We start from the raw sequence: 21,764 nt of genomic DNA on the forward strand, positions 1-21,764 counted from the left end.
GCCTTGAGTTCAGAGGCACAAGTCAAAACAGATCAATGTTTTAGGTGGATCCTATCACAATGATTAATATCCCTTCAAGTCTATTTTTGCAGAAATAAGTGGCATATCAATTATTTACAATATAAGAAAACAAACAATTAGTAAATGCTTCCTAGATAGCAATCCTTAACAATGTGTATGACCTTTGTTCTCACCTTTTATACCAAAGGAACAAGCACAGAATTTATATTACACTTGCAAATGAGTATACATTTTTATTTTTTCTTTCTAAATAAATTAGAGTCAGATATGAGCCTTGATTCAGGGTTTGAATAGAGTGGCAAACTTGCTAATTAAACTGCTCTCATGAATGGCCTTATTCCAAAAACATCATGCAGGAAAAGAAACACTGTCAATTAAAAATTGTAATGAATAAGAACTTAGGTCCCAAAGAAATAGTAATGATTTTGATGCACACATGACTCTTGAAAAGAGAATGCTGAGAGCTGGTGTTATTGTTCTCTATATAAACTTATTCATGTTCTTTTAATATAAAAGAAACTTCAAAGTTTGTCTTCTTTCTCAATATGAAAAAAAAATAAGCAGAGGTATTAGATGAAAAATATAAAAATGCTGGTGTGGTACAAATAAATGTAAAAAACGTTCCACAGTAGGAAATAAAAATATATATACTGTTGTTTTAAATTCTGAGGCCTTTCTTTTAAACATATTATCATTTGAATAAAGATGTTCCCCAAATTATAATATTATAAAGAGTTACATTTTAACTGAAGGGAAAATTCTTTAAACAAATAGAAAACTTGTTTGCAAATATTTTCAGTGAATGAGCAGTGGTGAATTTGGCTCATATCTTGGTTTATGTCCGGAGAGAACATTATTTTCTTTCCATTGAATGAGAACAGAATTGTGGAGCTGTGCCATCTCTGTTGTTAAAATACATGTATGTGTGTACATACACACATATATGCACGATCATACATTTTGATGCATGAATCTATAGATATGTATATTACATACTTTTGGGCAAAGCACTGTATCTAAGACCTAATTGTTTTTGTATATGGAAAAGTAACAGATTAGGAAACATCCCTCCCCAAAACATTCGAATGTTCATACTGCTAATTATATAGCACATCAGAATGTGCAAACATTACACTTATTGCAAAGTATCTTATAGATTTAGACGCCATTATAAAATGCTTTCAGTTCTATTTTTGTACCCTAAGATGTCGGTATATAATACCAAACTTCCAATTAAAGAGTTTAATATAAAAATATCAGCACAAAACTGTTTTTTCAATCTGTTTATTGTGTGAGGAACCCAAACTTCAGTTTAAGTGCTGTTGTAATTTTATTACTAGATTCCATAACCCTACAACTGATAAATTTTATACCATTTTAGGTATTTAATGAGAAACTTAGAAATACTAAGAAAAAAATCAGTATTCAAAGGGTTAATTTTGTTTATAATAACAATAAATTATGTTATCATCTTCAGTTCAAAATCCAGCTTTGAACCCGAGGAAGGCTTTCAAATCATGTTAATTAAATGGTGGTCCTTTAACCAGTAGCAGTTTGATTACCAATTACTCGAAGGATCTCTTTGTGAATGCCTCCTTCTTGTGTGTTAATATTTGTGTCTCCCACTTGGCCATCTTCGTAGCTAAAACACAAGACACAGAAACATAAAACATTTGAAAAGGAGAAACATTCAAAAACATCCCCAAAGCATTTAAGACAGCTTAGAAATGCTGTCTGGTACCTAAAGTACAGCCCAAGGGAATCAAGAGCAAGAGACAGTTCCTTCTCAGTTGTGTTTAGTAATGTGCTTACATTACTGAACACATGATTATTCTACGTCATGCCCTAATTTGACCCTTCCTTTTTAATTTTAACTTTTTAACCCCACATAAAGCATTGCCTGAGATGCGGGAAGCACCCCAGTGTCTTTGGCTCTGCAAACATTTTTCACAGCAGTTGTTATATGAAGCCTGCTGAGAAAGAACATACTGACTTCAGGTTTATGTTCCTTGGGTCCTGGACTTCTTAACTCCACTCCTACTTCAATCATTTCTTTATTTTCTGATCAGTGACACTCTCAGAAAAATCACTTCACTTTCCACCATTGCTCCTTTGCCATTCCTGCCTTCTAATTATTATTCTGTTGTAATCAGTGCTGCATTTTTTTTTTATCACTGGTTGCTCTATTTAGTCCGACTACAACAATATTCTTATTTATGCTGGTACTACACACAAGAATGCCAGTCTGCTAAGTTTAGCTAAGCAATAGAAGTGAAAATATAACATTAAAGGACAGCAATTACTAAGTCCTTTAGAAAGAAGTAATTACATTTTAGATGATAATTCATTTCCTCAAATAAACTTACTTGGGCAATAAGAATTTTCCAAGAATGAACTTTTAAACTTCCATGATAATATTCAGAGTAGAATAGGTGATGAATTAATTTTACTTCATAAAAATGACTTCAAGACAGAAGCTTTAGAGAAGTGGTAATTACTTCAAAATAGATAACCAGGGGTGTAAGCATAGTGTCTCAAAGATTAATGTGTGCCACTGTCTTTTCCTCACCATGCTTAAATTCTCCTGAAATAGCACAATACAGAAAAATAAAATAGATGACATATAACAATGAGAGCTTAAGTCTTTACATAATCAACTACTTAAAAACCTAGTGATAGTTGCATCTATATCGAGTTTAAACTCCTAAGAAGTGGCCCAAGTTTGCCTACTTGGATAATTTTTACCGTGCAAATACACACACACATACGTGTACATAAGGCACCCAATGGTGAGACATTATTGTAAAAAAAAGAGTGGGATATGTGGCACAAAGCCCAGTTGTAATTATTTTCTCAGGAGTTCAAACAATAAGTGCTCTGTTACAAACTAGAGAATGTGTAAAGTGAAATGCTTTAGACCTAGATCTAATTGGATGTTTTGTAGCAAACTGTATAAAGATATATTTTATTGGGCAAGTAAAATATGTTAGCCTGGTTTTTGTATAAATCCAGGCTACTCACTGGACCAAGGGTAAGCTAAGCCATCCATAATTCTGAGCCAAGGCTGGGGAAGCAACCTGGCTTGCAGGCTTGGCCCAAATGAGATAACGGTGTTTTATCAAACCAACTGGCCTAGCTCCTCTAGGATACAGATTATGGAAAACAAAAGAGACTGACAAAAAGAGAATGAACCAGACACAAAGGAAACCATAGTGCTTTGAGAGAAGTGGGAAGAGTGGCAGGTCAGAACTGCTTTGGTTCTTGATGGCTTCCCAATTTCTGATACCAGTCCACCATGTTATCTCCATCCTAAGTTTCCTAATAGGTGTTTATATAAGATATTTTCAGCTTAATAGATACCAGCCTACATATTACCATCTCTATTCTTTTCAATTTAAAGTTGACCTTGATTAAGGTTTGCCTGTAATACATTAAAACTTCTCATTTTTTCCTCAACCCACTGCAATCATTCTTCAGATCCTACTACTCTACTGAAAAGTACTGACAATGGTTGCCCATGGCCTCCTAGCTGATAAATTCAGGAGGTTGTATCTGCTATGTCTGCAGCATGTGATACAGCTGACTGCTCTTTTTCTTAAAGCTATATCATCTCTTCCCTCCCTAGTTGGCCCTTTGATTATTAATTCTCAGTCTCTTTCATTTCATTCTCTTCCCTGGCCTCCTATTTCAATGCTGGTTTTATCCACAATTCCCTCCTCAGTGTCCCCTCTTTTTATGATATGCAAACTCACTTTACTTTAGTCTGTCCCATTGTTGTAACTATCACCCACATGCTGATTCCTAAAACTGTATCTCCAGTCCTTACATCTTTCCCTTACTATAAATTTCCTACAGAAATCACAGAGGTGGTATATTCAAAGCTGAACTTAACATCTTAATTCAAAACTGACTGCTCTTTTCTACTCTGTCAATATCTCAATTTGAACTACCATCATCTACCCACCCTACCAACAAGAAAACTTCAGTCATTCTTGGTTATTCCACGTGCCCAAATCCAATACATCATCAAGTTACGTTGCTTCCCTTTCCCTAGTTATTCCCACTTGCATCTTCTCTCCATCTAATACCATCACCTTCGTTTAGGCATTCATTATCATTCGTCTAAATGGGTAATTTTCAAGTGGCAGGTTGTGTACAGTTAGCAGGCTTTGAAATTAGGTTGTCCAGGCTAGCATTTTCCAATGAAATTAGAATAAAGTAGGACAGAGAGTATTGACTGCACCACACAAAGTAAGATTGTCCTTTCCCAAGTCACAATGTCAAATTCATTTCTTTCTGTAGTGAGAAACGTTGACCTAGACTATTGTAATAACATTATAACTGATCTTTCTATCTCTACACTTATCCCCCCATCCCTCCTACAAGACTATTCTCTGCCCTGCTAGAGTGATGCAAATGGCCTTCGCTTTACTTGCAGAACAAGATCCAGTGTCACTGGCATGGCACACCTGGGTCCTTCATAATCCAAACCTAAACTTCTTCTCTAGTCATGACCCATCACTCCTCCCTCACTCTATTTCCCAGTCAAACGGAAGGGTTTGCTATATCCAAGTATTACACATTCATTGACACTTAAAAAGCATTTGAAGTTAATGGAGAGGAGATGAGACTCACATTCTTTAAATAAACTATAATAATTTATAGAAAGAACACAGGAGGAGGAGAGAATAGAGAGCAAGGGTGAGGGATTGAGATTGAAAGTATTAAGAAAAATGCTTATTTTTCCATTGTCTATGAAGCCCATAAGGAAACACAACAGCTATGGGCTGAAGGATAAAATCAGTCAAAGGCATTCAGGTGTCTTAAATTATGAAGGATATATAATAGTAAAGGTAAAACCAACTACCATTTGAATTGGTACACCAGCAGGGCTTAGATAAATGAATTTCTAGTGGCATTAAAACACTTATTACAATATAGCATACAGACTATTTTGCAGATATTTATTAGTATTGCAGACAAACACTAAGTTGTTAATATAACACTGAAGTTCACTTACATCCAGGCAGCAACAAAATTAAAAAAAAGAAATACAGCAAGAATGATATCAATAGGGAAATGATACACTTGACTGGGGTTTTCTACAGAAGGAAAAATGAAATCATCTAAAAGAAGACAAAAATTACATATGTTCCTAGGAGTATAAAAAGATAACTGAAATTTTATTAATAATAAACCAATTTGCTTTAAAAGCTATGAGACAATAGATGGAATTTGGCTACCTGGAACTCTCTTGGGTATGTTAGGAAATTTCTTGGACAAAAACTTAAATGTATTGACAACCTTTATTTTCAAACTGATTATAGCAGCTCTGTGACAGTTTTAAGATTGGTTCACATACACTTTTTGTTGTTGTTGTTGTCATTTGTTTGTTTTCCGGTACGTGGGCCTCTCACTGTTGTGGCCTCTCCCGTTGCGGAGCACAGGCTCCGGACGCACAGGCTCCGGACGCACAGGCTCAGTGGCCATGGCTCACGGGCCCAGCCGCTCCGTGGCATGTGGGATCTTCCCGGACTGGGGCACGAACCCGTGTCCCCTGCATCAGCAGGCGGACTCTCAACCACTGCGCCACCAGGGAAGCCCTACACTTGTTTTCTGACTCCCTAAATCTGGAAGCCAGAAATGATAGCACTGTTTTTCATTAGTCACAGAGAGGAGAAATTCACTGTGAATTGAATGATATCCAGCACTTCTCCAAAGTTCTTGTAAGAAATCTGATGCTGTAGTGTACTGTCTGCTTCATAGCCTGTGTATAAATCTGTTTATTAAGTTAGAACATTCAGTCTTTTGTCATTGCTTTCATTCAATATGTATTATGTGTTTCTGCACAAGATGTAAGATTCCCAAACATGGACAGAATTTGCATTTTACTAGGGGAGATAATAGAGTTATGCAAATAACTGGAGGACAAGGCAGCCTGGGTGATACAAAGAAAGGGCAAGCAGAACTGACAGTAAAGACAGATCCTGTTTGAGTGGGATGCCAGGAGAGGCCCCATGGAAAAGTTCATACAGTTAAGCCTGGAAAGATTGGCTAAAGGCTGAGCTGGTGAGAAAGCTAACCATTCCTACTGACTGAGCAAAGGCACATTAGTGGGGAAAAGAATTCCAAGTTTTTTTCAAGAAACAGCTTGGATAATAATTTTATTCAATCAGTGGTTTGTATGGGTAACTGAAGTCAAGTCAGATGGGCACTATATTGCAGAATGCCATGTTTTTATTTGTTAATAACTATCAGCCTGTATGAGCAAGGAATAATCAAACTCTCCTTTTGGAAAAATAATGTGGTATAAATTGTATGATCCTATTAACCATAGCTAACTCTAAGTGGGAATATGATGGGTGATTGTCTCTCTTTCTGCTTACCTTTGATTTCAGTTTCTGTACATTGAACAGGTATCACTGGTATAATGATGGCAATGTTTAAAAAATCTGGCATTTTAAAAAACAGATTAGGAGCAATGAAGAAATCAGAAGCATGGAAAATAACCAGTAACCTTTTGGTGTACTCTAGGGGAGAGAACGATACCCACTGAAACAAAGGTGTTTATAGAAGAAAACTGTGAAAAGATGTAATTGTGAAAAGATGTAATTGGGAACTGATGACTAGTGAGCAAGGAAAAAGGAATTGAAAACTACAGCAGTAATGGGTTCCACTTTTGTACATAATGATTTTAAGGTACTAGTGGACTTTGGGGGACAAAATATCCAGCAAGCAGTTATAAAATGGGCATTTCATTCATTCCTATGTATCTGCCAAGCACTATGCTAGGTACGCAAACACAGATGAGCTGTATAGTCCCTGACCTCAAGAGGTATACAGAGTTAATGGAGAAGACAATGCATAAAAAAGAACAATCCAGTAATAAACACATGCCCAGGGTATTACACAGTTACAAAAGGGAGCAGCACAGGGCTTCCCTGGTGGCTCAGTGGTTGAGAGTCCGCCTGCCGATGCAGGGGACATGGGTTCATGCCCCGGTCCAGGAAGATCCCACATGCCGCAGAGCGGCTGGGCCCGTGAGCCATGGCCGTTGAGCCTGTGCGTCCGGAGCCTGTGCTCCACAACGGGAGAGGCCACAACAGTGAGAGGCCCGCGTACCACAAAAAAAAAAAAAAAAAAAAAAAAAGGGAGCAGCACAAAGGCATCCAGGGAAGTTTCTGGGAAGAGGGAAGACATACATTAAGATTTAAAAGAGGAGTGGGAATTAGATAAACAATATAAGGGAAGAAAATGGAAGAGAGAATCCAAGATTAATGGAGAAAGGAAAGAGCAAGAGCATGGAGTGTGGAAATCCCAGCATACAGTTCAGCTTGTGCAGCATAACGTCCTGGGGTGAGAAACAGCGGGCAATGAAAAATGGTGGGCCATACAGCTGGAGATTGGATCTCCTCCACTTTCAACACAGTGGTATTGAAGGAAGAACAAAGCACCAAGGAATCAGTTGGTTCCCTTTGTAAAGGAGACTGGGCTTCATCTTATAAGTAGTAAGCAGCTATCAAAGACTTTTAAGCAGGGGAGTGATGTGGCAGTTTCCATCTTGGAAAGAGATCTGGGTTAGAGACAGAGAAACTGGATTTATTATAGACTTGGGATAAAGCAAAGCTCCCAAATCATATAAGCTTGATGTCCCACAATTTATGTCACTGAGCCATGACTAAATGTCCTATCTTTTAACTTCATAAACAAGCTGTCTCCTTGCTATGTTCCCATTCAAACACTGTGTATCTTTTGCAAAATCATGATGCAAAGTATCTACTATTTCATGTAACAGCCATGATACAATTATTTTATAAATTTTTCTTGTAGCTACCTTTTTAAATATATTTCAAACTTTGACCTAAAATTAAAACAATACATATTCCAAAATATTTTCCTTTTTGCCTTCTTCTGTTCATTCATTAAAAATTGGCTGACAAGCAGCTGTACATCAGGTACCATGCAAAGTGATGCAGGGCACACAGGACAGTAAAAACACAAGAGTAGGAGTCTGCCTTTTAGGAGTTCACAGTCTTGTGGAAGAGTCAGATACAATGAATAAACTGAATTTTAAATTGAAGTTCTGCACTGAGTTGTAGGAATACCAGGAAGAGAGATTAATTTTGATTAGGAGCTTCATAGAAGAGGTGGTATTTGAGCTAAACCTTAAAAGATAGAATAGACTTTAGATAGGAATTCCTGAAATTTATTTAGCACCGGCATCTGCTCGACTCAAGAACCTGAAAATACCCCGCATCACTTTTCTGCAGATAGTCTTGTTTTATTTGGTCCTTCCTGCTCCTAAATTTCTGAACTTCTTGAAATATTTTGAGAAATTATACCTTAAGTCGACGTAATAGAGAAACTATGGAAACGATTCATTTGCAGATCTGTCTGCTCTAAATCAGAGAACCACTAAAGCATTAAACATGTAGGTTGTAACACCAGATAAGCAAGATACAGAAACCTGGTGGTTCTTAACTTTTCCTTGGTCCCAAACAGTTGAGGGAGAAGACACACTCCTATCTCTGAGTTTTCACTATGGCAGTGGTGGGGGCAGTGTAGCATGGGGTGTCCATGGCACTAAATACACCTAACCTGTTAACCTGCCAAATCATCAATTACCTTCTCTTGGATTTTATTATTTATTCTTATTTATAGAAAACACCAATAATAAGTTTTCCTCTCTAGCTTAAAAATCCCCATTTCATAACATTTTTGTTGTATATGACTAGAGCACCATACGTCTATGTGGTTTTCACACCCCCTGTGAAACTTCTGGCCCTTTTTAAAATAGCTGCCTTATTTCTACATATTGACCTTAATGCCTTTGTACACATGTGTCTCAAGGTCAGTAACGAAATCAAGCTCTAGCAACAATTCCTAGACCCTCAGAACCGTCTGGAATCTGTTCTTAACATCTGAATTATTACCTTTTGCCTGAAGCACTTATATTTGATTAAGTTTATTCATTTTTGGAGTTTTCCAACAAATTTTTTTCAAACTTCTTATTCTCTTATTTTTTTCCTAACAGATATCTTCCTTTAAATTTTACTTTTAATTTTCTCTGATACCCTGTTCTAAAGTTTCCCCCATTTTTCTCTCATTCTCTGTTATTGTTTACTTATTGGGAAAAATGTGATTAGGATATTATATGACTGTTTTATTTATTTATTTAATTTTATACATTTTATTATCTCCACTCTGGAAATCAGATTAGCATTGAATTTATATAATTTTTAATATTTTCAGTTAGTACAGATAAAAAGGAGGCCTCACCAATTTATATCCTAGTCATCAGGCAAAGCATCTAACTTTAGAGATCACATAATGTGTTAAAAAAAAGAAAGGATGAAATAAGAATAGAAATTGAGTTTCTGTCTGGTTATGGTATATTTGTGATAACTCACTTCTTTCTCCTCAATTTATTCTTTTCCTAGATAGTGCCATTCACCAGGGAGGCACATCACTAGCAGAACTCTGTGATTATATCTTTTATAAAGAAGGAAAACTGATGGTTGTAATTAGAATGTACATTAGTGAATGGATTCTCTTTTTCATGTGTTTTGAATCTTATCAATTTTCCTTAATTAGTTCCTTCTCTCCTGAGGGAGCAGGAAAAAAGGATGAAGTCTCATTTGTGTTTATAAAGGAATGAAAATCATTACCTTAATAGAATTTTTTCCTTTGCATTATTTGGAAAGTATCTGAGTGTACTGAAGGCTTTTTCTTCTCTTTTCTTCAGATGGTCTTTCCTCACTTTTTTCTTATGAAATATAGAAATCCTTCTCTCCAGTCAACACACACATACACACACCCACACATATACCTCCACTGATTTAGTTTACATATAATTTATGTAAAACTGTAAAGAAATAATACGAGAAATGTTTACTGCCTACTTCCATATCTAATGTTATTTAGATCAACAACTATGAATTTTAGCAAGACGCTAAAAGGAGCAGATTAACTGATTAACGACAAGCTAAGGAAAGGCCTCTGGAGTTACTTTTCCATGAAAATCTCCAGTTCACACAATGAAATAACTTTGTGATTGGAGATGTCTTTTGGAAGGCCGACCTTCTAACAATGGATAAGAGTCAAGATGAGCAAGAAAGAAGAAGGGAAAAAATAATCAATGAGTGCCTTTCAGTGGAGACCTGCACTGTGCTATACCTTAATCTGAATCATAACCTTAAAAAGCAGACAGCTATCCTGGGAGCCTCCAGAGCCATGGTTGTACACTTCTCTACCTTGCCTTCTGCCCCAGGAGGGTAACTTCTATGGACTTGGTCAATATGCTCCCTTGCCCTCTAGTTTCTGTTAGAGTTTGGCCAATGGGGAGGGTGAGGTCAAGGTTTTGCTTGGTTCCAGCCCCACAAGGTCACCTTGGGCTGCCTACATCCCTGAACTGAAGGCCATGACTCCTGTCAAAGCTGATGAACTAGAAATGGCTCTCCTACCAGGTTCCGATAACTGCTTCCTATTCTTATCTTTTTGGACCTGAGGATGTATAATAGCTCTGGTGCTACTAGATCCAAGTTACTGTACTAGACCTATGATTTCCCTATAATCACACTTTTGTAAGTGATATAACTGTGAATGATAGAATTATCTCGTTTCTTAAGGGCCAGTGGTTTCCTGTTGGGATTCTAACTGATACCGGTATATTGTTCTACTGTATCTATTGATGATGTTATATTGCATCTACTGAGGAAGCTTAGAGAGGTTATGCAGCTTGGCTAATGTTACCTCACTAATAACTGGTGAGTCTAGACACAAACTGTCTGATCAAAAGCAGCAGGGTTCTTTTTACTACACTCATTGCTGTCTTGCCACCAAGAATGAAATCTATAGGTATGTATATGTCTCATACTATGTAATCTGTATATTAATATGTAAGCTAAACACAAAAGATAGATAAATACATAATATATAAATCTGGATCATCAGAAAGTCACACTTTTCAGACCAACCAAAAGAAAACCAGGCAGTTCATAAAATTTTCATAGTGAACCATCAGTCAGTAAGCTAACAGATCAAATGTTGCAGATGTAGTGTGCTCCAGCTATGCTATATATTGAAGTAATCATGATACAGTCATTTTGACATGGCTTATAAAACAAGTCAGTGCATTTTTCCAGCTTCTTTTTAGAAAGCTACACAAACGTACAAAACAGATATACTCAACTCTTCCTTGAGGTCCTTTCTGTGACAGGACCGTGGATAAGGAAGGCTCAGGCATGGGAAAAAGTTGAGAGTTAAGCAAGGTGGGTAAAAAACAGACAGATCTACTGCACTCATTTACTTAGGGAAGAAAAATACCACTCTTGTATTTTGATGCAGCTCTTATGCTATAGCTGTGTCAAAAAATCCACATTAACATGCCCTGCATTGCCAGCCTATATCATGGAATGCAGATCAACTTTTTATAGGAAGAAGAATTTCTCATTATTGTTTTCCTCATTCCCAGTTCTAATATTTTTTAAATCTATAAATAATATATGTGTATATTTATGTGTGTGTATATATCTATCTAGATACATATAATATCTTTATGTATGTATATATACACATGTATACATACATACACAAAGATAGTGGTTAAAGAGACCATGTTTTTCTTCAATTCTTCTAAGTTAATAGCATTTAAACACCCCCGTTTTTCACAGCTTATTAAAATAGAACAAAAAACATTGAGTTGATGAGAAAATACTTGTCTGCTATATTTTGGCAGCTAAAGTGAGTAAACAATGTAGTCACTACTACCTCACTTATGGAGAAGACAGTAACATAGGATTTTAAGTTTTTACACTTACACAAAAAAGAATCGTGTGCAGACATGATCAGTATTTGGGACGACCCATATCTCTCCATGTTTGTGCAGGTCAGGTGAGGTGATCACTGTAAATGGAAGAGAAAATTAAAGAACTATTTATTCTAAGTTACTATAACCCTTCTCTTAGAAATCTAAAAGCAAAAATGCGTGCACAAATTAACATATGAAAAATGTTTCTTTCACCTTATTAAGCTATCAAGAAATGTAAATAAAAACAGTGAAATGCCAAGTAACAATTTTATGTCTGGAACACGATTAGCATATCAATAGGAAGGAAATCACTTTTGTGTTACGGTGGCAAATAGGTCCTGACTTGGGAACTATGTAGAAAGCGACTTAGCGTCCTCTATAACCATCAAACGTTGAAAACTTGAAAGACAGTAAACAGTGGCTACTGAAACTCCCACACAAGAAGAAAAAAATGAACTTTTAGCCAAAGTCAGATTTTAAAGCAAGAACAAAGGAAAGTATATGATCTTGCAAATCGCCTATCAATTTTCTGTCTTAAGTTCAGAATCGAAGAATAATTTCAGTGTAGGAACAAGAAAGACCTACTGGGTTATCTACACTCAGCACGTGGTTCATCTTTCAAATTTTTTATGGTATTATACATTCAGAAACCAACATAAAGAGGAAGGGGTATATTAACAAAAGAGATAAGCAATACTTGATCAGAAAGAGATAATTACCATTCTGAAATATCTGCCAAGAATAAAATATAGCACTATTTGAATTCTTGCCAATTCTGCTTTTTGGTTTTAACCTTTATAATCTCTGTTGTTAAGTATTTTCCATTTGTGCCCTTAGAGATGGTCATAAGGAATAAAGCTTTCACTAGTCCATCATAAGCATTTTGTAAACATACTTAAACTTTTAAATACAGATAAGAGAGAGAATTAACGCTATGAGAATTGTAAAACTTTCAACTTACCTTCACATAAGGCTATGCATTTTAAGTTACGGCTTTGCAGGAACTGGGATTGCTGTCCTTTTTTCTGTGACTAAAGTCCAAAAGAATTTAAAAATTAGAGTAAAAATGGGACAGTCACTCAAGTGAAAAAAAAGAATCATCATTAAAAAGTAATAGTCACTAAGATAGCTCCAGAGGTTTAAAAAAGGCCTATCTCGACCAGCAGCAATATCCTGGAATTCTCTCTTAATGTCAATCTGCATTTGTTATATCACTTAATTTCTGTACATAATCATAATTAAATTACTCTCAAAAATAAGCAAATTAAAAAATACTAAATTAAAGTTCAGTAGCCTCACCACACAGAATTAGAACTCAAATTTATTTTTACCAGAAGCCTAGCATCTCTATTTAGAGGGAAACAAAATTAAAGTTGCATAATCTTTTCAAACATTAAAATGAATTATTCTAGATCATCTAACTACCCAAAACAAACCCATATTTATAGCATCATTAAGCCACAGAGGTTTCAGAAACATTTCATGTAGAAAATCTGGGGTTTTGTTTTTGTTTTCAGACACTAGACTAGCTATACTCTTTTTAAAAAAATCTAAAGTCACATTATTCATCAGATGGATTTCAATTTGTCTGGAATGCTTGTTTTCTCTGAAACAACAAGGGATTTGTGCTTGCCCTTCTCCATGCCTGGAGTGTTCCTTCTCCCAGAGAGCCAAATGGCTTGTGCACCCACCACCTATAGGTCTTTACTCAAATAGAACCTTCTCAGAGCATCCTTTCCTGATCACGCCATTTAAAATTCATTCGAGTTCCATCTTGCATCCCACAGCATTCAACATCCCTTTCCCCTGATTTTTCTCTGTAAGATTTACCACCATCTAGCATTCTTTCTATCTAAATATATATTTAATTTATTTATATCCACTCAGTAGAATGCAGGCACCAAGCGGATTTGTCTATCGCTGATGATCACTGTAGCCCAATACCTAGATGTCCAGCACTCTAGCAGAAGCTCAATACATACTTATTGAATATTTATTGAATAAAGGCATTTTAGGGTGAGTTTCATTCCTGTAGGAGTAACAACCATTTAAAATAATTCTGCAGATTTAAAAAGCCTGAGTATTTATCGAAGTCCTGCCAGCTAAGGGAGCTAGAGTTCATTCATCAGAGGCAGTCACCCGATTCGCTACAACACCTGTGATGCGCTGCTGTTTTTACTGCTTGAAGCTGGCTCATCCTTGGCTGACACCTTCTGCTTCTTGTTCATCCCTAAAAACATCAGCAAAATAATAATTTAGGGACAAAGCCGTATGATGCAGCTCAAAGTACAATCCATCTACACTACAAAGTTCCACTTTAGGCAAAGGCTTGACAGCATCAGGCCCCAGACCACCACAAAGGGCTGCTGAAGGAGCAGCTGCTGTGCCCTGAGCAAGCAGGGTGGAAAGTTGATGGGTTCTGGAAATCCTGGTCAAGTTACAAAGTAGAAAATACACTTTGTTTTTCTTTGCGTTGTAAAGAAGGCTAGGACCTTCCCTTGCATAAAATTGATATAATCAGAAAATTCTTAAAACTTGATTTTAAAAGGTGTTTAGGACCTAAGTTTCATTCTTACCATCTGGTGACTAGAAGATAAGGGGTGGAAAATATGAACAATTTCAGAAAAATATATTTATACTGCAACTTAACTTCATGCTCAATTCCTGTAGAATTTACTATTCCTCCTAATAAAGGAAAACTATTTAAGTCCTTTTGTCTATGATACTCACAAGTCTTACCTTACCCTGTTAATGCCATGGCTTTTTACTGTGAAATATTTCAGACAAAACAGAATTAAAATTCCTGTCTGTTTTAGAATAGGTAGATTTGTAGTTATAGTGTATTTAAAAATGCTCATCTACTATCCTGAAGTTGAGAAGCCTGTGTGTTTGTTGCTGTTTCAATAAAAGGCTTAATGAAAATGGGGCAAAGCCTATGGACCAAATTGCAAATGGTGTGGATGCAGGCAGTTTCCAAGGCAGACATTCCCACAAAGGGGCAGAAGTGGGTGCGGTCAAGCTGAGGAACAGGCAAAGGCTATTACGTGCAGAAAGACTGTTCTGCTCTCTAACTCCTAGACCTGAAGCCCTCCAAACCAAGTAGGAAGCTACTTCAACGTACTGTAGAGGTTCTTACTTCTTTTTTTTTTCAGATCAAGGCCACTGAAAGAATTGGATGAAAGCTATCGACCCTTTTTCCAGGCAAACATTCACACAGAGAAACTTCACATTCATCTGAATCCCTCAAAAACCTTTCCATGAACCCATCTAAGGAGTCAGTACACCCGTATAAGAAGCAGAAAATCACAGGACTTGATGATGTGTTGTGTTGTCCTTATCTATGCTGAGATTGTACTTATTTATTAAAAATGGTTTGATATTACTTTTTTACTGTGTTCTGTTTTAATAAGATTTAGAGTCTGATTTAAGCTGATTCTGATCATCTTTCCCACTGAACTACATGATTTTATTTCCTATACTATCTTATTCTTCTGATATTTATTTTCCTAGCTTTAATTTTGGCATATTGTATTTTCAAAGATCACTGCAACAATATTTCTCAACAGTATGTTTTTCTACAATGCGACTGTGCCACTCTTTCATCAGGAGATGGAGTCTAATTCCCCAGCCCCTGGATACGGAGGGGCTTGTGACTGCTTTGACCAATACTGTACATGGGAAGTGGCGCCACGTGAGTTTTGAGGCTGGGTCAGAAGAGGCATACAGAGCCCACCTGGTCCTCTTAGGACATGTGCTCTGGGAAAGGTCGAGGTGGAACACTGAGAAACCACTTGCTGTGGCTGAAAGGGCGTGAACTTGGGCAAAAGAATCAGACAGGTAAGCCTGCTCAGTGTTCTCCTAGTTATTAGATCTCTCTAAGTCTCCTTTTCTATAATATATGGATCTTAAGACTTACCATCCAGGCACCACGTGAACAACATCTCCTGAAGTTGTTTAATGGAATCATGTAACCCCACACAACACAAGCACATAACCAAAACCAACTATATATGCAGGTATACGAATGTAAAAGCCTTTAAGTCTAAAGAGGAATTCACCAAACCCTGAGTTTCTTAGGAAAGGAGGAAAATTGTTCGTTTGTTATTTTATACAGTTTTGTGTCGTTTCAATTCCTTTACAATGGGCATAATTATTTTATATTTAAACAGAATAAGTTTCTGTTCTAAGAAGAAAATCACACAGATCATTGTGAAATACTCCAAAAACTTTTAAAGTGCAAAGAAAAAATCACCCTGAATTTTACTACCTCAGGATTACGAATGCTAACAATGTGGTAATCGGCCTTTCCATATTTTGAATTTATGAGGCTCCTCCTTGGCACATGGTTTCAGTTTATTCCAATATATTTTTCTCAAACAATCTCACTAAAATATTAACAAGAAGTTGTCAATAAGTAGGATGGTTCTGAGGGTGTTTTTCTAATCCTAAGTTTTCCATACTGCTTAAAACTTCTTTAATATAATATGTACATAAACTTTTTTCAGGGCTTTACATAATATTTTGTACATGCTATATTTTCAATGTTTACTGTAGATGGAAGAAATGTAGAAACTATTGAAACAAAATTAAAATTAATTTTGAAACTGCCAAAACATATGCTCCATCTTATATGCTAGGGGAAGTATTATAAATTCATCTTGACACGTGAGCTTTGTTTTTACTTCTGAATTTATCAAATGAATTTAATACAAATACATCAAATAAGCTTCATTCACTCGATAAAAAATTGTGCCTAGAATATACACCAAAAAAAACTTAATATGTTTGAGGTTGAAATGAAATACAAGCTTACCTGAGTAACCAAATGATATGCTTGACATTGGACTAAGATAGATTCCACTTCCATACATTGCACCGTGGAGCTAGAATGAAAGGAGGTGGGAAAGGAAATGGTCAGTTTATGGTTTCAAATGTTAATATTTCACAAAAGAAGACCATTGGTCTTATGCTGGAACATTAGCTCTTAATAAAATGATAAAGCTCTGATTTCAAGGTCTAATTTGAAAAGAGTACTAATATCCTTGTTCTTAAAATTCAGAGTGAATTGATATATGGAAAATGACAGCCAGAAAAAATCCTTAGTAAAGATTTTCCACCCTGCTGATGACAAAGAGTCACTTAGTATCAAGTACTGGAGTAGGCTTTTTTTTTAATTAATTAATTTATTTTTGGCTGCATTTGGTCTTTGTTGCTGTGTGCGGCTTTCTCTAGTTGTGGCAAGCAGGGGCTACTCCTCGTTGCGGTGCATGGGCTTCTCATTGCGGTGGCTTCTCTTGTTGCAGAGCACAGGCTCTAGGCGTGTGGGCTCAGTAGTTGTGGCATGTCAGCTCTAGAGCACGGGCTCAGTAGTTGTGGCTCACGGGCTTGGTTGCTCTGCAGCATGTGGGATCTTTCCTGGACCAGTGATGGAACCTGTCTCCTGCATTGGCAGGCGTTTTCTTAACCACTGTGCCACCAGAGAAGCCCTGGAGTAGGCTTTTATGTTAATGACTCTAAAATACTGAAAATAAAAGTGGCTGAAACACATGTGACAGAAGGTTGATCAGAACTCATCTGCTAGTATATCAACAAAATATCTTAGATTTTCATTATACGGCACTGTCATCCCATTCCTTACTTCCTCTAAATTTTTCAAGTTACGGAGAGTTTCATTAACTGAAACTCTTCGACTAGTCCACTACTCAGAACAATTAAAATTCTCTTATTATCTCCATGTTCTAGGGCCCTCATACCGTATTTAGTATGCACCAAATATTAATTCAATAAATATGTTTTTATGGACATTTATATTTATGGACATTTTATATTTATGGACATTTATATTTATATTAAATGTGTATTTATGAACATTTATATTTAGTTGTGTCATCCCAATTGTCATCAGGATATGAGATCTCGCACAGGTGACTGGGTTGAGGATTTCATCTCCTGACCTCCTTACATCATCAGATGAAAATCAGCTGAATGAGAGTGAGGTGGGATGCTGGAGATGAAGGGCGTAAATAAAGATGGGACCACACCCACAGTATCCTGCCCATGTGCTGCCCCGCGGGCTGAAAAGCAGGGAGCCGATTGCTCTTTGGTGTCCAATCTCCATTTTGCTTATTCTTAGCCCTACCTTTTCTTCTGTTAAAGTATTCACACTGAGGTAGTGCTCAAAAAACTTAAGTTGGAATAGCAGAGAGAATTTGTGTAAGGTTTTACCTCTTTTGTGATCATTTTTTTCTATTAAGTTTAAAGTGGTTTCACTATTTTCTCATAGGGGAACTCAGTTTTCATTTTCTTTTCATCCCTATGTTGTGCATAGATCAATTCTGCTTGACTTATTTGGTGAAAATTACGTATGCCTATTAGAAAAATCCACATAATTTTTTAAAGCATACACGCATCCCCTTTTGCAAGTGAAAAACAACACCAGGACGGACTGCTTACTGAACTCCAATGCTGAAGAATAACGAGTCTCGTTAAAGCATGCAGAAAATTTACCTGCAGTCGTGTATTAGAAGCAACAACCAGACCATTTCTCAGGATGGAGTGCCAGTTTTCAATGTGCGAGCCACTAAAACACAGGGGAGGGGAAGGAAAAAGCAAAATCAAAAATCAATGACCTTTTTATGGGGTCTCAATATAACAAGTCATGGTGCCTTCTCAGAGTTCTGGGTTTGCTAGTCAAGTATTGTGTAGTGAACTGTCCAGTGCTAACAGCCAACTACTAAAAGAGGATGCCTTCCTCCCCACACATTTCTGGAAGACTAAGTGGGGGACACACCCTCCTAAACATTAAGCCATACTCACTGAAATGCAAAGGTGCTTCCGAAGAGTTTTTTAGCAGCTCTAAAATTGGATTCTTTGGCTGGTGGACTGCTGAGAAGAAGGAATTGATGGGGAGTGTGCATGAACTTCAGTTGCTGCCATTTAAAATAAGGATGCAGGAAAACATGTCAAATTTAACATACAATCAGGCTGATGACAATTTCAAACTTTACTGGTTTAAGAATTATCTAGTTTCAAACCATAATAATTTATATTAACAGGGTCATTCATTTGACAGAAACCCTGCCTAAATGATAAATCGCATGGAATTGCTGATATGAAGGATAATTCTTTAGGCTAATGGAAGAGGAATAGGAGACAGACAATCCAAAGTCATTTATATTTAGCTTTGGAATATGCTATGTAATCACATTCAAGCAGATCTGCCTTCCTAATTACATTTCTTTTTGAGATTTTTATTATTGAATTCCCTAAGTATCCACCAGCTATTCAACTGGGGAAATATCTGAATTTGCTAAGCAGAAAAGTTAGTGAAAGATTTTAAAACTGCAAAAATTATCATCATCATGCTTTATTTACATATATTTGTAAAATTCGAAATTGCCTACATTCAAATTATAGTTTCCCACTTTGCTCATGGAAAAAATTGAAACAAAATCTTTTGAATCAGTCGCTTAACAAAATTTTCTAACTGCTGCCCTTTCACCTAAGAATATATGTACTTATACGGGAATCCAATATATAGGAATCTCATAGTTTAGAAATTCATAGATGGGAGAGCTGAGATTTTAGATACTGCTCCTAGGTGACGATCAGAACTGAAATCAGAGTCCATTAGCTTTTTCTTTATTTTGTAAGCATATTAGGCCGATAAGTAAGATATCTGGAGACAATATCTTCTCCAACATAGAAAAGTAAAGCTGTGCCAACATTAAACTGACAATGATAAAAAAGCACATTACCTTTTTCTGGTCAGTCTCTAGGTAATGTTCTCTCTATCACATGTGGAATAACTAAATGATTTCACATTGACTCGTTTACTTAAAAGTTCAGGGCAGCAGCCTGAAATTGATATCTTGGAGAAACTTAGAGCTGGGGCACATATGGTGATTTCTAACTGAAGAATTAGGCTTGGCCTGAGTTAACTTCAATTTTCTGGAGAGGCTGTCTAAAAATCACAGGGGTCAGTTCTCCCAACTAGTCAGTATTCCTCACATTTCTGTATGTATATGTGAAAAAACAACTTACCCTGTTAACTGGCAGTTTCACAATATGTGACCTATTACTTGAAATAACCCTGAAATTAATTAAAATAAGCCATCAGTCACAAATATATGCCACATATATTTAAAGTGTTTTTCCCCTCAGTTGGCAAGTGATTAAAACTTATTTTTGCTGTGACATAAACTAAATTGAGTAATAAGTTTACGTAATTACATCATTTTGCTTTGCTTCCTGAAACAATTTAAAGAGCTGATATAATAAACGAGATACTTTAATCTGAAAACACAGAAGTAACTCTTTAAAACTTAAGAGATATAATTTTTAATAACCACAACCTTAGATATCAGCAAAGTGAACATTTATGAATATGCTTTCGAATAATGGTAATCTAAATACAAAATTTAGAAGCTGATTCATACATCTGCTTCCTCTGCTTCTCCCTACACTATCTAACTAAGAATGAGTTTTTACGAAGATTTTTTTACTTTCTTTAAATATTTGAGGATATTTGTGCTGATACATACAATGGTTTATATACAAACTGTTGTTCACCATATGTAGACAATGAAGTTGAAAAAAAATCAAAACCTCAGGTATCTGAAAGGACTAATTGTTTTATGCTTTTCAGTAGAGAAAATAATAACTGAAAAAATTGTAAAACATGTTGGTAAATTTTCTCCTCCTTGAAGGAATAGTGACTAACAAGCTGAAGGAAATGATCACAAATAATTAAAAGAGAATAATCAGGCTAACTTCAGGGAAAAAAAGAAAGAGATTAGATATTTGAAATTTTTACCTTCATTTTGAATATGACAATATGAAAAATTTTAAAGTTAAAATAAAAACTATGTGTTATTTTACTCAATTCTTCAGAATTTTAAAAATAGATTATAAAAGATACAAAGAAGAAAGACTTCTAAAATCTAACTTTTGTCGTGGTTTTACTAGACTAAATTAAATGTGTTTTGTAAGGTTCTGCCTAAGTGAAAGTTAAGTAATTAAGAGTCATGAGGTGGCCTCTTCCTCCTTTGCCCATCTTTACATATTTTTTTAAAAACTTCCTGGCTGTAGCATGGAACAAGTACTCATTCAGACCAATCTCTTATAATCTTTACATTTGTATTACTGCCTGATAATCACAGTAAATTCCATAGTCTTTGAGTTGTCAGTGATTTCAAAGAGACGTACCTAAAACCCCCATAGGTACGGTGAGTAGTTGAGTAGATACTACTGTTTTCTTTTTGCAGATGAGAAACCAGAGGGCAGATTATTTGAAGTAAGTGTTGTAGAGCAAGGGGAGCTCTCAACCCACCCCTCAACTATAGCCTAACCCTTCTTTTCTAGGGTTAGGCTGGACTAACGCTGTGTGCCTTACCAGACTTTCTCTGAAACAGTGCCTCATCTGCAGTCATCAAACACAGAGTTTATCAAATTTACACTATCTTTGTTAAGGGAGTAAATTATACAAAACACACATTATAGAGAGATTTTCAGTAAGTGTTTGAAACAGCTTTATCACACAGTTAATGAGAAAATTAAATGAGCCAAAATGGCTTCACCATGTAATCGAACCAATCAAATTTTTAAAAATGATAGATAACAAACTGCTGTCGACTGCACTGTATATCCCTGTAGTGCATATGATAGCACTTTCTTCCCCTTGTGATGTCCAAATTTTAATTAAAGTGAGAGCCCTTAAGGACTCTTGGACTGTAAAATCACCAGGCCTCATAGGCTTGTAGAACTGTAGCATTGCAGGTCTTGCAAAATAGGCTTTTTTTCCCCCCTTAAAGCAGGCAGTAGGAAGTTATGCTGTTTTCATTAAGAGGAAAACTAAATTTTATACCATTGCAGTAAGGGATGAGCAAGGGGGTCTTGTTTATCCATCTGCTTCTTGATTTCCAGATACGGTGCC

The 21,764-nt window shown here is 36.2% G+C and overlaps 1 protein-coding gene across 1 annotated transcript in view; it reads right to left on the minus strand.

Annotated features, from left to right (window-relative positions):
- Window positions 1-1,560: 1,560 nt before the first annotated feature.
- The window catches only part of PARP8 (poly(ADP-ribose) polymerase family member 8), a gene marked incomplete at both ends in the record, with an annotated part of 176,683 nt that continues 156,479 nt past the window's right edge, over window positions 1,561-21,764 (minus strand). Inside the window, 9 exon segments of the mRNA XM_079702728.1 lie at window positions 1,561-1,663; window positions 11,841-11,925; window positions 12,792-12,861; window positions 13,987-14,060; window positions 16,644-16,713; window positions 18,338-18,410; window positions 18,647-18,759; window positions 19,874-19,922; window positions 21,696-21,763. Of these exon segments, the coding sequence (XP_079558854.1) occupies window positions 1,561-1,663; window positions 11,841-11,925; window positions 12,792-12,861; window positions 13,987-14,060; window positions 16,644-16,713; window positions 18,338-18,410; window positions 18,647-18,759; window positions 19,874-19,922; window positions 21,696-21,763 (705 nt within the window).

This window comes from Hyperoodon ampullatus, assembly GCF_949752795.1.
Source record: "Hyperoodon ampullatus genome assembly, chromosome: 4".
Taxonomy (NCBI): domain Eukaryota; kingdom Metazoa; phylum Chordata; class Mammalia; order Artiodactyla; family Ziphiidae; genus Hyperoodon; species Hyperoodon ampullatus.